We start from the raw sequence: 20,090 nt of genomic DNA, 5'->3' as shown, positions 1-20,090 counted from the left end.
GTTTCTTATTTGCCTAAGCCACCAAAATGTCTATGGTTTATTTGGCCAGCGGCGATAGCAATGCGAATATTGAATATCAAACGATCTCCTCGACGGCCACACAACAGTTGACTCAGGAGCAATCGGAGCGTTTGCACGATCGCATCACCAAAGCGCAGCTGCAGAAGCTCTACGATTTATTCAAATCGTCGCCAGATCAAATGGTTGGCTATTCGGAATTACGTCACATGTTGGAGGATGTTGATATTACTTTTACGGATTATACGTATACGCGTCTATTTCTGAAAATCAATCAGAATAGCGATTTTATGATCGATTGGAATGAGTTTGTCTCGTATCTGATATTTGGTTTCCAGGAGGAGGACCCCAGCAGTCAAAAGGAGGCACTGACTATGCCCATTTCGGCGCCGCCAGTTGTACGCAAAACCGAACATCGTTCGGCCGTCTGTTGCATAACGCTGCTCAAGGTCAAATCGGATCAGACACCGATGGAGGAGATACCGGAATTATCGGCAAACTATTCATTTGGTGGCGAAGATTCGCCAGAGAATTCGGGCATGTGGGTGACGGCTAGTCGTGAGGGACAATTGCGTTTCTGGAGCGCACACATGGAACCGCTGCGCAGCGCCGTCTCCGAGAGCAGTAAGTGAATCTTTTCTAAAATCCACTTTATATATATATACCTATATATGTCGTCTGATTTGTAGTTCACTTGAAGATGCCCACCTGGATACTGGCGCTGCAGGCTTTGTCCGATGTGAGCATCGTTTGCACCGCGTCCACGGAGCGTGAATTACGTTTCCATGAGACGATCGCATCGACATTTACGCTCCGCATGGTCATCCGTAGTTTACCATATGCTGTCTACTGCATGAGCTATGCCTTCTACAACAATGGCAAGACGCACTCCAAACTGGTCTTGGGCGATTATGCCGGCAATGTGCGCATTCTATCGTATTCACCATATTTACGCGGTCCGTTCCAGGCCAAACCGGGAGCGGCGCTCGTTGAGCTGGTATGGGCAGATGTGTTGAAGGGTCGGATACCGTTGTTGATTCCCCGCGAGCACATCAATCTGCACAGTGAGCTCATCTCGTGTGTCTACTATTCGCTGCACATGAATACCCTGTTTGCCTCGGCCGAATATCGGAATACAAAAAAGTATCGTGGTCGTTGTCCGGGTCTGATCATGGTCAGCAATGATGATCGCAATAATTTTCGTATACCACTTGGTGTATCCGTCTTTTATGTGGCCGAGAGCAAGAATATTTTGGTGACTGGCGGACCGGATACGTTTGTTCGCATCTGGGATGTGTACATATCGTCGGAGCCATCGGCCATACTCACTGGCCACAATGGTGGCATTGTTGCCGTCTTTGTGCAGCCGGAGGAGAACAAGGTGTACAGCGTGGACTATCATAAGGTCATCAAGGTGTGGGATCTGCAGGAGCACACACTGCTCCAGACATTCGGTGAACTGGTACGCATCATTCATCACAGCGAAACGGACATCAAGTACTATTATCATTCGCATCTCCGGGATCTATTGGTTGCCGGACGCAAACTCATTCAGATCAAGTGTTGTCCCCGTGTTCGAGTTGATCTCACCGATGGCAACACACATGCGGCTCCCGTCTCTGTGGTCCTCTACAATCGACTCTTTCGCAATATTGTCACGTGTGGACTGGATAGCTATATAATTGTGTGGGATCCGTGGACGGGTCGCCGCAAGATTATCATGAAGAATTGCCATACGAAGATGATCTATGGCGAAATCATTGATATTGAGATAACAGCGGCGTGCTTTGATCCGCTCGAGCAGTTTCTGTTGACGGGTGCACGGGATGGTTCCCTGAAGATCTGGAACTATAATAATGCTGTCGTCGTGCGCAATATGAGCATTCAGCCGGATCAGGAAGTAACTGCCGTTATCTGGGTGATCGATCGGTGGGTGAGCTAATCCATATTTGTATAAAAATATACGGCTAGGAGTAGTTATTATTATATCCTGGAAAATGGATAAGCAGGCAGAAGAAAGCATCTGCGATCCCCTATAGAATATTCTTGATCAGCTTCAACAGCCAAGTCGATAAAGCCGACTTAAAATTTGCAATTTATTTAATTTTATTCATTACTGCCTCCATTCTTAGTCGATCACTCTAACTTGATTTTATATATGACTTACTTACTGCCAGCATATTGGCCATGGGCTGGGATCGACAGGTGACCGAGTTCAATGATGTTGCCGGTCGCGAATATGGCGATCCAAAGAAATGGGCAAAATTCCACACAGATGACATTACCTGTGCGGATGTGAAGTTGGGCGAGGGCGTTGTCACCGCCACCTATTCGGGTGAGATTATCTTCTGGAAGCTGGAAACTGGTCAGCCGTACCGACGCTACAACGTAATGAATCCGTATCAGTTCATTGAGCTGAAACTCAACACGGAGGAGGAGAAATTGACGCGACGCTCGAAGCGTATCTCCTCGCTGATGGGAGCGGGACGACGCACACTAGTGCTCCAAAATTTCAAGCCGGATGAGATTAAGGACTACGGCGCCAATATACCCGTATCCGTGCAGGCAGTGCTATTTCTGCAGAAGCGTCCCATGACCAAGGATCACGGTGAGAGATCTCGTTCTTATTTCTATCGTTTGCGCTTGGTTCATAAATTATTATTCGTTCAGGGAGTGTTTTCATTTCTCTGGACACGGGCTACATTCAGGTGTATTCCCATCATCAGCATGGCGGCTTCATCAAACAGTTCTTCGCCGTTCACAAAGTGGGCGACTGTGTCCTGACCATGGCCTCAGATCGCAAGAATCGATTCCTTTATACGGGCACCGCCTTTGGCTACATTAAGATTTGGCATATTGTCAACTATTGGTGAGTTTTCGAATTATACTCTGGAAACTTTAAGCTCGAAAATCGATTATGAGCGATCAACGCAAAACTTGGAAGTTAGCTAGCTGACTTGGAACGTAGATTACTAGAAACCTTCTTCAAAGATCGGTAATATCCACCCCACCCTGTTCTGTGGCACCTCTGTTATCAGCTGGTACTTTGGGGCGATAGTTTACTGTATCCATCTACCTTGCCTGCTCGCTTATAAAGAAAAACATAAAGCAACCACACAAATTGGGTCTAACGACACGACTCATTATCCTACATGTGTCAGCTTGTAGCCAGCCAGCCAAGTTATCCATCCGCCCACAAAATTCTTTCCTGTTCTGCTTGGCCTTGCGTGTCAGCCCGAATTCCAAACAACAAACAGACAACTTGTTTTTTGCCAAAAACTAATAAATAACTCATAACAAGAACTGGGGAGGAGTGTGGGTTAATAAAGACAGTCATTCAGATTTCCATGTCTCTGAATTTGGACTAAAGCTAAATTCGGTCGTTTCCGTTTCGTTGTCTAGCATACCGCAGGCCGAGAAGACGGAGGTGTGCATGCCCAGACTGCGTCTGGACTTCATATTCCTGCGCAAGGATCTCTTCCTAACACGGGCGAAGCGTGTAATACGCAATCAGCCGGAACCAATGCTCGTTAGCTCCTACAAGGGACACCTGAAGGCCATCAATTCCATTGGTTTCATCAATTTGCCAAAGATTTTATTCACGTAAGTAACGGATTTTTGTGATTTGAATTATAGAAGTTTATTTAAAAAAAGTCAGTTGGATTTTTCCAAAATTTGGATGAAAAAAAATATGTCTAATCTCCAAGAGGTATTTAGTCTACCGAGAAGAATACTTATCGGTTTTTCTGTTACTCATAATGCATCCATATTTTTCAAATTCATAATAGTAAAAAACACCAACTTTTTGAGGGCTGTCAATTTAGGGCATGTTAATGTTAAGAATTTTATTATCGAGAGTACCAAATTCATTCAATGCTAATACTTATTTCTAGTGGCAGTCACGACTACTCCTGTCGCTTGTGGACGCAAGGTGGACGTTACTTGGGTACGCTGGGCACTGTGCTGCCCTGGTCGAAACTGACACCATTTGAACGCGCCGGCGAAGATAATCGCGCCTATCGCCTGCCGCCCGATATCAAAAAGGTGGCCAGCTCGACAACGCTCAAGGTGATCTCGGGCATCCAGCATACAGGGACAGTGAAGCGGGCGAAGGCGGTCGATGAACGGGAGGATGAACGCGATGTGGAGGAGGCGGCGAGCGATGTGAAGAACATGTTTGATCGACCGCTCCGTGAGCCCATACTGGGCCATCATTTCCAGCTACCCGGTCGCAGTGTGATCGAGCAGCGCATCGATTTGGATACGACTGAGTTGTGCATACCCGTTTACACACATCTGCGTGTTTATCCATCTGAAATGATGGAGCATCTGCCGACGCCGCCAGTCATTGGCCAGGTGCGTGCGGAGAACTACTTGGATCACTATATGCCCGTTGTCGGCAAAGTGGATCCCCACGACTCGGCCATTAACATTCGAGAGCCACAGAAGCGTGCCAAGGCCGGCTCTTCTAGTTTGTTGCCGGCCAGAGCTGGCTATAGTCTGGGCAAACCCAAGACTAACTCGGTGTTGGGCATGCCCAGATCATCGGGCGCTGGTCTGTGCAAGCCCAGGACTAGCTTTACACTATCGGATTACACTCCCGGCAACCCCAAGGCGGACTTCAGCTCAAGGAATATGAAGAGCAACTTAAGTTCAGGCAGTCCTAAAGCAGGCATCCCCAAAGCAGACTCGAGTCATGGCAGTGCCAAGGCTAGCTGCCGTCTAGGCAGCCCCAAGCCGGATTACATTTCCATCAAAAAGAGGGCTAGCTTCAGTCCAGGCACCACGCCCAAGACGGACTTCAGTCCCAAGGCTGGCAAACCCAAGACGAACACAATGAAATCCAGCAATTCGCATTAATCATAATTCCAATTCCAATCCTTGTGTTTATTAATTTGGTTTCTGTTTTATTTTTTTTCTGTTTTCTTAGTTTTGGGCAATAATATTTGGATACAGCAGTTGGGGTCTGCTTATGAAATTAAAGGTATTCCTCTATTTGCTCCTCCTTCATGTTTGTAGCATGCGCACCGCATTGTACATCTGGGCGACGGTGACAAGCAGCTTGTTGGAGCCCGCTTGACGGCGACTTAGGCATCTATACACATGGGTTATCAGCTTGTCCAGGACGATGATATCGATCTCCTCGGGTTTCGTGGCGCTTATCGTAATGCTTTCCTCCGTCACCGAATCCTTCTGCAGAGAGCACAGATGCGATGACGATGACGATGTCGATGCGTGTATATCGATGTGTATGTGTGTGTGCGTGAGGATGTGTGGGTGTGTGCCTGCTGTCAGTTCAGTTCTGTGGATAATAAACGGCGGCTGCACTTACCAAATTATCTAGATATGCCAACAGCTGATGTCCCACAGAGGCGATCTTGAGGAAGGCGGATCGGGAACCTTCCGCAAATAGATTTAGCCGACGACCGGCAATTTCTAGCAGCAGTCGTCCCAGTTCCTCATCATCGCTGATGTCCGCGAGCAGCACTTGTGCCTCCGCATCATAGCCAAAGGCATACAGTTCCACAACCTGCAAGACACCACAACACTTGAAATTCACGAACTGTAAACGAGGATTCAGTCAATCTTTCACCTGTTTCCGCAAAATGGGCAACTTGTCCAGTTGCCAGCTGTCGGCCAGTTGACAAATCTTGGCCATATACAGCACATGATCGAGTATGTAGAGCTGCTCGAGATCCTCACGTATTAGATCTATGGTGGCTGCAACCACCAAGCAAAGGAACACAGTTCGCTGCTCCTGCAGGACCAAGTCTGGTGCAGGCAATCCATACGGCAGCTCCTTATTAATATCCGACTGCAGTGCCTTATTCGCCAGGGCATCAAAGAGCGTTGTCAGCGGACGCGAGACGCGCAACTGGAACTGTGCAATCAAATGCAGCACGGTGCAGAGCTGTGTCTGCAGCTGGAGAAGGTCGGGCAACGCATGATGTTGCTGCAGCGCCAGAAACTGCAACGGCAGCTGACCCTCACTGAGCGCCTGCTCGAAACGCAGCTCACGTTTGCCATGCTCCAGCGAGCTGGTAAAATGCTGCAGAAACTCCAAGCAGAGCTCGAGAAATTCGGGCACCAGCGCCGCCGACATGTCCAGATCCTGTTGACACATCTTATCCACTGGCAGGCGACCCACTTTGTGCATCAGCTTGGCAGTCGCCTGCAAGGGAAACTTGAGCGTCGCTTGCCACAGCATGCAACAGATGCCATGTTTCAGCGCAAGATCAGGCGTGCGAAACTGTTCCAGACAACGCAATGCGGCACGCATGTGCTCCAAGGAAGCCAGCTGCTTGCTCCAGTGCACCATATGCTGCCAGGCCATCAGGCTGAGCAGCACACCCGACTCCAGACTGAAGGGGAAATGTGCACGCAGCAAAGCTAAACGCTCCAGCACCGGTTCCAGTGGTTCACTCGGTGTGCCTGCTTCTGGCACAGTCTCCTCCTCCTCCAGCTGCTCCTGCAGTTCTTCTACCTCCACTTTGCCCTTCTTCTTCTTCTTATCTGGCTTGGACTTTGGCTTAGCTTTTGCTTGACCCACTTCGGGCTCGTCATCGCTTTCGTTTTCTGGCGGCGTTATTTCCACAATCAGTGCGGGATCTATGCGACTACAATTTAACCACTTGGCTGTTAGCTCGGACACGATGCCCTTGCCACCGCTCAGTATGTTCTTCAAGCTGCAGTCGGGCTGCTCGTACGGCAACTCCGGACCAACTGGCTTACGGCACACTTTGGGCTGCCTGCAAAAAGAAAATCATTTTTAGTCAAGTGCCATAAAAATAAAGAAACACTTTGCTCAACCCAAGTATAGCGCCCAGGACAGCCACATCCTCCAGCTTGCCGGTGAGCAGACCCCACTGGGCCTCATCATGTGATATGGTCTCCCAGCGTTCCTCCTCCTCGACACTCTCATCGCAGGAGCCGTCTCGCCGACTGTGCCACAGCTGAACGGCCACTGTCTTGCAGACAATGGCCACCAACAGACCGGAGAACTGTTTGCTCTCCAGCAGCAGTTCACGCACCTGTTGCCACCACGGCGAGATGGCATTGTAAGGATAATTGCTAATATCCTCGCCAGCCAGCTCACAAATGACGCGCACCATGGACGCAATGCGCGACATATCCTCGATGACCTCATCACTGTGAATGGAAGCGTTAAACAACTGAGACTGGTTTCGAGTTGGGAGTAGTATAGACTAGGAAGATATCCTGCAAGCAGTTTCCTAATATTGTGGGTTATCTGTCAACTGCTTCTCAATTTCTAGACACTAGTAGAAGACTGAAACGAAACTGAGTCCAGCCGCAATTTCCCAATCTTAGTTGGTTCTAACTCTAACTCAGGATAGATCGCTTAGAAATGCGCTTCTCTGTGTGCTTAATCTCTTCCTGACAAGTGGCTATCAATAGAATTCGTCAAGTTCCGTCTGCAAATCACTCACCAGTTGCTGTACTTGAATGGCTTGTCCAGCCAAAAGTAGATGACCAGCGTTAGGAGATCCTTGCTGGGAATGCACGCCTGGACGGCCCACTCCTTGAACTGCTCCAAGCACAGACTCTGTGTAAAGAACTGACCAAAGAGATCGTTGCTAACGCTGCCATATTTATCCGATTTCTCCGGCAGCAGCGTGACACAATTGGGCGTCTCAATGTTGAAGATGCTCAGATAGTCGACAAACTCCTCCACTTTGTGCAGTGAGTCGTCCTGCAGCTGAAAACTGACCTCACGCGTCGTGGGCTTTTCATCCATGCCCGTGTCAAGAAGAATGACGAGCTGATTAATGGTCACCAGATCCGCATCGGATAGTTCGAGCAGCTCCAGCGTTGGCTGCTCCTGCATTTGAACACGACTCAGGCTCAAATAGAGATCGGTTAGGCGTTTATAGTTTTCGATTTGCTGCAGGAACTCTTGCGTGGTTTCCGATTGTTCAGCTTGGGCAAAGACATGGACAATGCTCTGAAATAGTTGCGGCTGCAGTCGTTTGCTTTTGAGCAACATTTCTAAGCACTGCTGGCGCACCTCCAGCGTTTCCAGCTCCCCAGCGAGTTGAGCAATTGCTTCAATTTGCTGCAGCCGATCCTCGCCGGAATGTGTTAGCGCTCGCAATTGACTACGCAGGCGCCGCAGCATGTGTATATCTCGGGATGTTTGCGAGTTCGTTTCGCTCAGTGCATAATGGAAGGGAATGTGCACCTCCTTCAGGCTGCCATCGCTGGGATCGAGGAACAGGCAATGATTTAAGCTGGGCGACTTGCGTGACTCTCTGCCCGGTGCACCCAAGGCACTGTGATTATTGTAGATGAGCTGGCCGCACTTGGAGACGGTAAACGCGGCCACTTTGGGTCCATTTTGCAGCGCCCAAATATCCAGGCAACCCATCCGTGGCGCATAGATGACCAGAAACAAAGCCTTGCGCTTGTGCGTCTTAATCCCTCGCACCGAACGCTCCTTGGTGGGCACAAAGGCGCACTGCGCATCCCGATAACCCTTCCACACGCGTAATATTATCGCTTGCTGGGTGTCCACCAGCATCACCCGATCCAAATTATCTGTGACGGCAGCCAGTTTGCCGCCCGGCGCCAGGATTAGGGAGAGGCCATCGCGTTTGCCATCGTAGAGGCGACAACGGGTACGCATCGGTGCCTCCTTGCTGGGCAGGGGCAGCTGTTCCGGTTGCTCCGCTGCCTGATCCGGCGCTCGTCGAAAAATACCACCCATCAGATTTTTATAGGCCATGCCGAGCACATCTTTGGCCACCTCACCTAGCGACACGGTCTTGTAGCCCTCCTCGGCATGAAAAAAACCCAAATAGGGCTCTGCACCGGCCACAATGACCTGAGCACTTCGCACCGGCGTCGCCTGCACCTTGGCAAAATAGCCATGAGCAATGCTCTGCTGCACAATATAATCATAGGTGGGTGCTCTCTGATTCGTACTGATTGCGGCATCATTGAGGATACTCTCACGCTCCCTATTGAATTTGTATTTGTGAAATGCAACCACATCGGCGCTGGGAAAACCGCTGCGCTCAAAAGCGCCACGTTGTTGATTGTGTCGACAATTGGCGAGTATGGGCAGTATATCCTCGCCATTGATGAAGCACATGCAGCCGCTGTAGACAATATAGAGCAGCGCATTGGCTTCGCTGTGGCGAGGCGGCGACAACAGCTTAATGCCCAGTACGGAATCCTCCTGGCAACTGTTGACGACAATTATACAATTAATTTGCGATAAATAAGAAGATAACCAATACTCTCTTTGTTGATATACCATAACAGGGTACTAGTGGCCACAACTTACCACTGTGAGAAGAGCTTGACTCCCGCATCCGTGTAGAAGATAACCATGCCCGAGGCGAGTCCAACTGCGATGCAAGTCCACTCGACATCTGTGGCACGCATCATGGGTATGCACAGCAGACTCGTCACTATCTGATTGCCATCATCCAGTTCGCCACACCAGTTGAGCGCATAGGTGTACTCATGTCCACGGCTGTCCCAATATGTGGACAGAAAAGCCAGTTTTTCACCCTGGGCTAAAGCAATCGCTTCGCCAGTGGGTGACATGGCGTAGTTAACGCCGCTTAGCCAATTCTCATCTGCAAACAGGTGATTAACAAGTGTACTGGTGTTGTGTACTCTAATTATAATTACCATGCCCAAGTCCAAAGTATTCCTGAACCTTTCGAAAATCTAAAATATTTCCAAATGTTTTCACTTCGCAAGCCATTTTCCCTTGTTGTCATGCTACAGCTGACAGTGCAGTGCTGCCAGATCGCATAACAGCTGTCTATTTAACAGCAGAGTGTGACCAGCCATGCAAATCGATATAATCGCTAGATATTTTATCGATGATTGGTGCATACTTATTGGAGCTATAACAATATTGTTACTAGCCATGAAAATCGATACAATCGATGAATATCGGCTAATGGTGAAGACTTATTGGCGCCAATTCAAAACTCGTTAGAAAACCAACACCTAAATTTTTGTTCACATTTAGTGAGTAATTTCAACAGAATTTGAATAACAATACCTTTAATGTTCCATAATTTTAAATACACATGCGCACACACATATTCTACGACAAATAAGCGAAATGTATAATTATTTCAAATCAGATTCCACACCACTGTCAATGTAGTCTTTTAAGAGAATACCACAGGTGCTGGGTAACAATCGAGTCCAGTTATTGATATGCAGTAGGTAGCTAGGTATCGTTACCTCCAAGCAATCGGATCGATGCGCCTCCACAATACGTTTGGCCACATCCTTGGGATCCAGCAAGCCCAAAAGTGACGGAAACTTTACCTTCGGATACTTGCAAAGTCCCGTGTTTGTCATATACGGGAAAATCGTTGTGACTTTTATCTAAAATTGAAAATGTACATTTATTTAAGTTTAGATCAAGTTATATCGTATTCGCTCACCAGATCCTTGTAGGGTCCCTCGCGGAGCTCTTCGTGCAGCGCCTCCATCATACCCCTCACCGCGTATTTGGTTGCACAATATGGCACCAAGTTGGACAAACCCACCAGGCCGGCAATCGATGACAAGCAGACAATGTGACCGCGATTGTGTTCCTTCATTTGACCCAGGAATGCTTGTATTGTCCAGAATTGTGAGAAGACATTCACATCGAAGACCCGATGGATTTCCTCGGCCGAATGCTGTGCCAACGGATGCGTTGGCATAATGCCAACGTTATTCACCAGCACGGAGACGGGGCCAACTTCCCCCTTGACACGCTCCGCCAGCGAAAGGACCTCTTCGCGTTTGGATACATCACAGCTGCAAAGGATTTGACAGACAATAAAAAATTAACACTATTATAAACAGTAAAGGAAAAATGTACAACTTTCTGTTAAGAATTCCATAAGTTAAGGTGAAATCGGAAACAGAAAATTTGTTTTAAACAATTTTTATATATGGAGTTTCATGTATAATGGTATTTGGTTTGCTTTTTCAATAATAGAGTTGGTTCGATGACAACCAATTGTGTGATTTTGGAAATGTTATGTTGTCATACGAATGTGATGAAATGCCTTTACTGTGGGTGTTCCAAAAGGACAAAATTACCCAAAGCAAATTGGCAAGATACAATTAATACAATAACTAACAGTTGTAGATATTCATTCAACTCAATGCCATAACTGTACGCTGCTGCTATTGTATCATGTATACTCATATTCATTATAACACATTTCTATATTCCAATAAGAATTGATTGAAATTTGTTTCGATTTTTCTTATTTTTTTAGTTTCCAATTTCTTTAGTGAATGCAATTTTATATGGTATCAGGTACTTGTGGGAAGCACAGGCTGCACACTTAAGGCTTCGCTTTTGTGGCACAAAACACCCACCTGAAACTGTGTACGGCACCACGGTTCAAACGCTTCACCTTTTGCACCGTTTCCATGTTGTTCCTCTCATCGATATCCACACAGACCACGGTGCTGCCCCAGGCGGCATAATGCAATGCCAACTCCCTGCCAATGCCATGGCCAGTGCCAGTTATCTACAGATAAAGTGATTAAATAATTCAATAAAATAATTACATTTTAATTAGTTTACTTACAAGCACAACTTCACGACTGATATCCTTCTGCTTGAGGGGCAACAGCGATTGCACCAGGGCAATAATCAATTCTAATAAAATACGCACGGAGAGTACCAAAAATTGCACAAAATCTTGCATGACGCTAAAAATGCGCTTAGAAGCTGTTGTCGAGCTGAAATAATTAATCATAAATAATATATAAACAATCAAACAACTTAATAACATTTAAAATGACTAAGAAACACCTGCTAATTGAGTTAAAATTGCTTAGAAAATAACCACAAAATGATGTGTGAAATGTTTGTTAGCAAATATTGCAAATTATTGTGGTGCATCGTATAATTTATCAATGTAAACATGTACATATATTTATCTATTTGTGGTCTTGGAAGTGCATTTCAGATGTTCAACGTTCCATCGGTCAATGGACTTTGAAAGCAAGCATAATGATGATAATGGGGCTCAACTATCTAACTAAACCCAACGAGTGTTGACTGTAAAACTTAACCTAGTTTTCCGCGTTCGGATTGCATTGCCAGAACTTTGACTAATGTTGGTGTTCATAAAGTGCATATACGTAAATTTATATAAGGTTTGTTAACAATTAAACACTTACTGCACAATTTCGCGCTCAATCATGATTTGTTTTGGTTTTCAGTTCCAAGTAGTAAAAAGCTGCAAAATTTCAAATGAGAAGATTTGTGGGTTGGTTTAATTTATTTCGTTTTAAATGACATTTTTTTTATTTTTTGATATAACTATTTTTATTTATTTTTTCTTTGTTGTCTTTGAAAGTCACGTCAAATGCTTGGGGGCAAGTGCTGTAACGGGTAACCGGTAACGGTTAACAGTTTTTCTTCCGTATTTTTTCTATTTCTCTTTTACAACGATTTTTCAAGTGCGGTTTTTTGGCAGACGAAAACACTGTGGAAAGATGAGCCGAGAGATGGCGGAGGCGGTGGCAAATGCAACATTTCCACTTTCGTTTTTTGCTGCCAATGCAAAAGTATATGCCACATAATGTGGCACACACACAAACAACGATTACGCTATGTTAAAAAAGAAAAACAAAAAGGTAGGCGGCTTTTGCGACGTTAGACAAAACGGCAGACGCCTTTAGACGATTCTGTGCTGCAATTACAACTACTGATGTTGCCATGTGGAAATTAAATAAGCGGAAACAACGAGGTGCGTTATTGAAGTTTCACTTGTTGATAAACATGTGTTACACTAATGCCTTACATTGATTACTGTTATGCAATTGGTGATTTTGATTATTGATATCGTTGCTCGCACTTTAATTTTTTATGCGGCTGCAGCCCAACCGAAACGCTTCGTTGCTTGCCGCCAACTGTTTTAAGCTGTCTGCGCGCCAAACCAACGAAACCTCGACAAGCTTCGCATCGAAAGAGAGTGCGAAGAGAGTGAGAGTCAGAGAGTGAGAGAGCCAACGAGTGAGAGCGAGAGTGATCCTTAGCAGCAGAAGCACCAGCAGCAGCCGCAATTGAAGGACGCTGTCAGAGTTCACAAAATACTTTGCTTTATTTATTGTTTTCAAATAAACGCAAACCAGTCGAATGTGTCTGGTGACCTTCAGTTGACAAGTTTAAAACAAGAGCTAACTGATATGCAGCTCATATTATCTTCATTGTGTTTCAAATAACGTGTTATGGTTGCTGTTGTTGTTGCATGATTTACCGTTTTGTTCAGATTAAACGCGTTGCATGCAAGCAACTTGATTGCATACCCTGGCAAAATGCATTACGAGTCTTATTATGCTTGCAACTTTTTGGGCAAAATCAAAAATAAACATCGGAGCTGAAGGGAATTGAAAAAAAAATTTTAAGCGTATTAGGTACGTTCACTTACTTACAGATATACGTTAAAATTTAATTATTAGAATAAAAAAGAAATATATTTCATTGCAGATCAAACCGACAACACAGTATTTAATAGTCGGTCACTGTAGACCAGGCTATGCATACAAGCTTTTTTCATGTTGTTGGCTTAATGTTAATATCCATAAGCAACAGTTAAATGCCCAAGTTCAAGTTCAGTGTGTTTTTTCCAGACATGACAATCATAATATTAATTTTGAGCGAAAAATGAGCTGCATAACAAACCACAAAATATACTTGAATACAGCTATTGCTCTTCATTTGCTGTTCCATTCCCTTTGAGTTCTCTCTGAGTTTGTTGCTTGCGCGCCCTTCACTAAAACTTGTTATTCTCGCTCAATCTTCCACTTTTCGCTCGCTATTTTCCTCTCTCTTCCATCCATCAGTTGTTTGTGTGTGTTCTCAAAACTTAACTTCATTGTTTATGTTTCTCTTTATTGGGGAAGGTCGCCACGAGAGGTGTTAATTGAAAATCTCCGATCGACGACCCATTCAAATAATTGGTGTCAATTTGGCTTGCCTTATGCTGTTGATGATGATCAGCTGTTAGCAGCGAACTGTTAATTAGGTGACGTGACTAAAACAATAATTGTCAAAGTGCAAATGCACTCGAATCGTTAGTGATAAGTGATATTCGCTAAGCGTTCCCCTGTTAAAAAGTGAAAATTAGGGCTAACAGACGTGAATCATTTGTTTACTCAAAAATAAAAATTCAATTATTTAGCTTGAATATTTTCATAAGATTTTTGCTTATTAAATATTCGAAATGTGCTCAAAACCAGAACAGAAACAATTGACATAATAAAAGCAATGCATTAATAATTTATTAATGAAATTAAAAATTCACTTTAGTATGCGATTCTGACACACACATAAATAAAGCATTGAACTTTAATATACTTTCATGCAAATTGTCGAAGCAATTTGGTTGCTGTTTTTATTGGTTGTCACAAATCAAATAGTTTATATATTCGATTCTTGGTTCGTTGCGCCCGATTCAATCAGAACCCAAGCGGAACTTACAAGTGGGAATGAGGATATGGGGGTTGTGTAAGAGTCGTATTTCTATTCTCTGATTTAATGCTTAGCTTTTATGGGTGTTCCACCCTGTTCCCATAATTGTCAATATTGACTCCTACTAATCAATAATGACAGAAGCAAATTCAATTACAAACGTGAGTTTATGCCTGGGGAAGGATTAAGAAATTTGACTACCGCACTTACTAAAGTTAAAAATAGCTGATAATCTCAGGGGAAGTTGATATGCCTAATGTAAACGTGTGTTATAAATAGGAAAAATAAACCATTAGTTTTTGATTTACTAAAAGCATTGAAATTAAGTGGTTATAAACAAGTTGGAGTAGGCTCAGCTCTGGGAATAATAATGTACTAGCTGGTTTATAGGATTATAGAAGAAAGAAAAAAAATGATTGAAGAGTTTTGATAAATTTGAAATACATATAAAATTCTTCGTTTGTATCACTTTAGATTTCTCATATCGAAATTGATAAGTTTTGAAAGTTTGAAAAATTAAATATTTCAAGATATTTGATAATACAAGAATAGATTTCTCATTATGAGATATCTTTCCAGCTATATAAATATATATATGTATTTATATTTAGACTTTCTATGCCTTTTGTATATGGCGTACATTTGTCGACCTTGACTTTGTGACTTTATGTGTACATTAACACATTAACTATTCCAACTCCGGCAAATGCATTCAATTGTCCTTTCAATCCAGACACACACACACACACAGTTAAACAAACAAATATGTGTGTCTGCATGTGAACTTTATTTGCTGGTTTTGTTTCGTATGTGTTTTTAATTGTCAATTGAGTCATTTGTTCGTCTGCCGCATGCAACAAACAACTAACAACAACAACAAACTAACAGTAAAACAAAATGGAATAAATAACTTAGGAAAGCCGGCGTTTCAATACCCTTGCTGAAAGCAGTCGAATAGCTGATATCGAAACTAGCTGTTATTAATTGAGCTCAAAATTGGACTCTTATTATTAGAGAGATAAATAAATACATATTATCTTAAATATTAATAATATTTCGCCATAATCTAATAACACTCGCTACCACGCTAGACCGATAGTTGCTAAGGCAGCAATACATATATATAAAATATATGAATACACTTTGAATATGACTCCCTCAATGCGTTACATGCTGCATCAGACAAACCGACAAACACAAATGCCCTATGCAATATGTAAATGAGATGGCAGCAATCGCTACGCTTGTGTTACGTTTTACGTTACGTTGCGTTGTTGCTTACGTGCTACGTGCAAACTGTGAACGCAATCAGCACAGCCTAAAAGTCGGCTTCAGTTGTCATTGGTGAGCCAAGCGGTGAGCACTGCGGCATTCGAAAGTAACGGCACATTACCACAATTTTCGAGCGTCCAAGAAGTCAAAATGTGAGTGTGTGCGAATGTGTGTGTGTGTGTCTTGCGGCTTTTATGTTTGTGTTTGTGCTTGTGTTTGTGTTGAGCTCGTGATTTGTTTACCTGTCAAAATAATAAATAAAACTTTCGTGTTGCCAGTGCCGCATCAAATACATTTTTTTATTGTTGTTATTATCGTTATTGTTGTTGTTGCTGCGGTGTTTTGTTGTTGCCGTTGGCATTGGATGACGCGGAAGCAACTCGATGTCCTGGGGCTAGATTTTCGCCTTGGTTGCATGGCGCCAGTCTGCAGTCTGGCCCCCAAAAAGTCAAAGGATAAACGGAGCTGCCAAACTACCAGTAGTAAATAAAGAGCATGGGCTGGTTATTAAAGGGGAGGCGGCAGCATGTGTCTGTCATGACAGGAAAAACGCTTCCACTTACGATTGAAATTCAATTGGAATTCGCCGTGTTCAATTATTCTTCGATTTAGACGCGTGTGCAACAGTCTTTTTACTATATGCACACATATTTTTCTTTTGTTTAACTGCACTCTTGCTAAATGTAAAAGAGTAGTCCATACACTCAAAAAAAAATATTCATGAGAAAGTAAATTTCTAAAATTGAAGATTGTGGCTTTCTAAAAAACAGGATTTGTATTTCTTAATTTTAGGGTGAATTGTCTAAAATTAAATAAACTGTTGTCTACTTTCCAGGGTATTTTTTCTATGTGTATTGCAGGAAGAATTCTCATATAAGTGTTTTTTTTATATTATATTATTAATAAGCAATAATATTTTAAAATTTCACATAGACAACAATTTTTCATGACTTATAAATAATATCAAATAACTTAATTTGAAAAACAAGGGAAAATTTTATGGGGAACAGTGTTTCTGTCTTCGAGTTAGAGTTCCCTTCAGTCCAAGGTGCTCCTAAGCAGATAGCAGCTAAACTCTAAAATAGCCATTGAGAAAGCCAATTTCACTACTCTTCAGAAAGGAGATCTCTTAAAAGTGAGGATTAACATTTATACTTTATAGAAATGCATTTCTTAACAATAAAAAATATTTATAAAAAATATACAAAATTATCATATCTTTGGGACTTAGAGCAGTTTTTTTTGATTTTTAAGAAAAATGATTTATTACGTTTAGAAATTATTTCTAAGAAATATAAAACGTATGTAGTTTTCAGTGTGATTTTTTTTTTGAGTGTACGTTAGAGAGTGCAAGCTTCTGACAAAATCGATCTTTCGTTTTGTTGACTTTGACTTTTGTTGATTAAAGCGTTTAACCTTTAGTTGTAAACATTGTTTTAGCTGTCAACTAACGCAACTAATTTGTAATATTTTCCATTAGGAATTCAAACGAACTATATCTGAGTGAGGGAATATGTCGTGGCTGTCCACGTTGCTGATACCACAGCAGCACCAGACGAAGAATGCCCAAATCCTCGCCCGAATCTGTGAGCAGCGTTACGGATCCAACTGGATACACTACATGAAGTGTAATCGAAATATATCGCTTAATAGTGCTGTCATTGCGGAGCAAAGGGCAACAACGCCGACCATTGTGAGATGTGTGAATCCCACTGGCAGCTCCTTGCAGACGCCAAGATCGACCAGATCGCTCAAGGAGCTGGATTATCGCATCTATCCGCAGAGCATCGATCTGGACGCATTCTTTGGCGCGGAGCAAAAGTGCGAAAAGGTCTCCGATATTTGTCTGCTCAACGATCACTTCATACTGGTCAAGATGCCCGAGGATGAGCCGGCGCCACCTGCGCCACATGCGCCACCTGTTGCAGTTCCCCGCAAATTGGGCTCCAGGCTGCCGCGTTGCTTCAAATGTAATCGTGGCAGTCGTGTCTCACCCATCTTGGAGGAGCTGGAGGAGCCCGAACCCAACGGCTACAATCCCTGGAGCTCGCACGCGGATGATGACGCCGATGCTGATGCCAATGATGATGACGATGTGGAGGTCTTTGCCTCCAGGACACGCATTATATCCGCAAAAACGAAAACAAAATCTGTCATATTGGAAAAGCCGCAGCAACAGCTGCAGCTTCAGCAGAGAAGTCCACCCGTCGCATCCTTGCAACTGGAGACACTACAATATTCGCCTCCGTCGACAGCTGATCCTTATCCCATCAGCCGAGGTCCCTTGCACTGGTTCCTCTGGCCATTCCGGCGACGTTCCAAGACCCAACAACAACAACAACTGGCCGCCGTACACAAAACCTATTTTATCCGTTGGAACAAGCCGCCGGATACGCTTTTTCACGGTTACGGCGTGGAGCATCGTCCTGTCCAGCCGAATAAAGTTGGACTGCGACGCTGTCGTTCTGCCATATTCTAAACGATTTTCTAGCCATAGCTTGTATATATATTATATATTTTGTATTTTGAGGCTAAAAAATAAGTGATTGCACAAAAGATGTACATAAAAATAAATATTATGTTGCCATCAGCAGAAGTGTTATTCCAAAGGTCAAACAATGACTCAAATTGTGTCTGAGCTTGTTTCTAAATGTGGATTTTCGATTTTGATAAAGGCTAAGATATGATTAAGGGCGGGCATAATATTGACAAAGTTGTGACAACTTTAAGTTTTCTAAATTTCAGATACACTTTTTCTTAGTGTATGGAATTGAAATCGTTACATGTTTCCTGCCGATCTACAATCTTAGTTGATTGATTATTGAAATGCGTGAATGAGTAACCATTAAATATTAATCAACATAGCTCATATTAAAACCGATTTTATCACTACCACAAGTCAAGAGTACATTTCCGCAACATTTGTACGAACATATTTGTAACACAAACAAAATCGAAACAAAATCGCTAAACGTGCTGCAGGCATAAAGTTTCTTGAAAATACAGAAACTTTTAAGTTTGTAAATTGCAGAAAAACTTCAACTCCTTTTTTTTCAATGGAATTTCCACAAGTCCATGAAGATTTGCCTAGGACAACATTGTTGGTGTCCCTCTTTCAGTTGTTGTTGTTGGCGCATAGCATGAACTGGTTGCTTCATTAGCTGCGCCAGTTGTGGTTTGGGGCCTGCTTCCAAGGAATCTCGGGCAATGTCGTTCGTTACTCTCTCCCTCTGGCCGCTAGGTGGCGCTGGCTGCGAAGCGTGCGACTAATTACGAGTGGCGAGCATAAAAAAACAAAATATATTTTGCAAGCATTGCAGTCGCAACATTAACGACGTGCACAATACTCTGCAGCACAGTGTTGCATAGCAGTTGAACAAACAGTATTGCAAATAAACTTTTGGACCAAAACTTTTCAAGCAGTTATTAGTGATCAAAAATAACAAAATAAGTTGTCAGTTTAATTATGAAAATTGAAAAATTCAGGATTTCAAAAGAAACTTCTACAAATAAGAATTGCATCCGAGAGGATTTTTATGTTTCTACTTAAGTTAAGTGTAAACTTCTCAATTTTATATAATCTTTATGTTTTGGGCAACAGTGTATAGAAAAACAATGATTCCAAAGACTGAGAAAGCTTTAAACAGCCAACTACTGTTTTAATGCATAACTCAAGCATCGACATTTGCTCTCTCTTTCACGCCCACTCTAGCGCTATCTCTCTTTCTTTCTGTGGCTCTGCGTCGACTGCAAGCTCCGTGTGTGCCGCAATATACATAATAATAAAACAAAAAACCAAAAAAAAAACAAAAAAACAAAACAAAAAATTAAAATCGTCACGCCAGGCGTCAGTGCAGTGAAGCAATCGCGGCGTGAACAAAGCCCAAAGGAGCTAGACTGGAGCTGGGCTAGAGTTTGACTCGACTGGAGCTGGAGGTGGAGGTGGAGAATTGAAGAGGGAGTTGAAGGGAGAGCGCAGCACTGAGGCACCAGGTCATAATAATAAACCATTAATATTAATATGCAGCAGCTACATTGGTATGGAATATCGCCCGATGCGATAAGACGCCTGCGTTTTTTTTTACACACAATCATCTATATAAATATCAAAAATCGAACGCATATACAGCATATATATATATATATAGATATATATATATATAAGTGTGTATACACTATTGTACATATAATATGCCCATTGTTCTCTTATGACTGCCCTTCAGCCGTCGTCTCATTTCTCGACCATTTGTCATTAATTATAATGTCAGGGGAGTTTTTGGGCACAGGTGAGCACATTAGCATTGTCCATTTATTGTATTAG

General features: G+C 43.3%; 4 protein-coding genes across 6 annotated transcripts; 2 read left to right on the top strand and 2 right to left on the bottom strand.

Annotated features, from left to right (window-relative positions):
• Nucleotides 1–26: 26 nt before the first annotated feature.
• On the top strand, nucleotides 27–4,896 carry LOC6561606 (WD repeat-containing protein on Y chromosome). Of its 2 annotated transcripts, XM_032736331.2 has the most exons (6): nucleotides 27–642; nucleotides 708–1,947; nucleotides 2,196–2,626; nucleotides 2,689–2,887; nucleotides 3,421–3,621; nucleotides 3,912–4,896. In XM_032736331.2, the coding sequence occupies exons 1-6, from the start codon at nucleotides 27–29 to the stop codon at nucleotides 4,876–4,878; spliced, it is 3,654 nt and encodes a 1,217-aa protein (XP_032592222.1). In that variant the 3' UTR covers nucleotides 4,879–4,896. The 2 variants fall into 2 exon arrangements, with proteins under 2 accessions (XP_032592222.1, XP_043070536.1); XM_043214601.1 differs by lacking the exons at nucleotides 2,689–2,887; nucleotides 3,421–3,621; nucleotides 3,912–4,896 and having other exon boundaries at nucleotides 708–1,951; nucleotides 2,196–2,313.
• A 3-nt stretch (nucleotides 4,897–4,899) lies between these two features.
• Nucleotides 4,900–9,790, bottom strand: LOC6561607 (rab3 GTPase-activating protein regulatory subunit). The gene is made up of 7 exons (XM_001989130.3): nucleotides 9,679–9,790; nucleotides 9,326–9,623; nucleotides 7,467–9,224; nucleotides 6,829–7,167; nucleotides 5,612–6,767; nucleotides 5,351–5,548; nucleotides 4,900–5,211 (listed from the first exon to the last, which is right to left on the bottom strand). Exons 1-7 carry the CDS (start codon nucleotides 9,752–9,754, stop codon nucleotides 5,026–5,028), a joined length of 4,011 nt encoding a protein of 1,336 aa, XP_001989166.1. The 5' UTR covers nucleotides 9,755–9,790; the 3' UTR covers nucleotides 4,900–5,025.
• A 255-nt stretch (nucleotides 9,791–10,045) lies between these two features.
• LOC6561608 (epidermal retinol dehydrogenase 2) lies at nucleotides 10,046–12,921 on the bottom strand. 2 transcript variants are annotated; one of them, XM_032736109.1, is made up of 6 exons: nucleotides 12,828–12,921; nucleotides 12,202–12,260; nucleotides 11,604–11,757; nucleotides 11,389–11,543; nucleotides 10,455–10,815; nucleotides 10,046–10,395 (listed from the first exon to the last, which is right to left on the bottom strand). In XM_032736109.1, the coding sequence occupies exons 2-6, from the start codon at nucleotides 12,222–12,224 to the stop codon at nucleotides 10,132–10,134; spliced, it is 957 nt and encodes a 318-aa protein (XP_032592000.1). In that variant the 5' UTR covers nucleotides 12,225–12,260; nucleotides 12,828–12,921; the 3' UTR covers nucleotides 10,046–10,131. The 2 variants fall into 2 exon arrangements, with proteins under 2 accessions (XP_032592000.1, XP_032591999.1); XM_032736108.2 differs by lacking the exon at nucleotides 12,828–12,921 and having other exon boundaries at nucleotides 12,202–12,274.
• LOC6561609 lies at nucleotides 12,161–18,345 on the top strand. Its single transcript, XM_001989132.3, has 2 exons — nucleotides 12,161–12,177; nucleotides 17,250–18,345. Exon 2 carries the CDS (start codon nucleotides 17,283–17,285, stop codon nucleotides 18,246–18,248), a length of 966 nt encoding a protein of 321 aa, XP_001989168.1. The 5' UTR covers nucleotides 12,161–12,177; nucleotides 17,250–17,282; the 3' UTR covers nucleotides 18,249–18,345.
• Nucleotides 18,346–20,090: the final 1,745 nt, after the last annotated feature.

Source organism: Drosophila grimshawi, unplaced genomic scaffold, assembly GCF_018153295.1.
Source record: "Drosophila grimshawi isolate 15287-2541.00 unplaced genomic scaffold, ASM1815329v1 contig_1377, whole genome shotgun sequence".
In the NCBI taxonomy this organism is placed as follows: Eukaryota; Metazoa; Arthropoda; class Insecta; order Diptera; family Drosophilidae; genus Drosophila; species Drosophila grimshawi.
The sequence above is the reverse complement of the archived record's forward strand: the minus strand, read 5'-3'. Positions and strand labels throughout refer to the sequence as shown.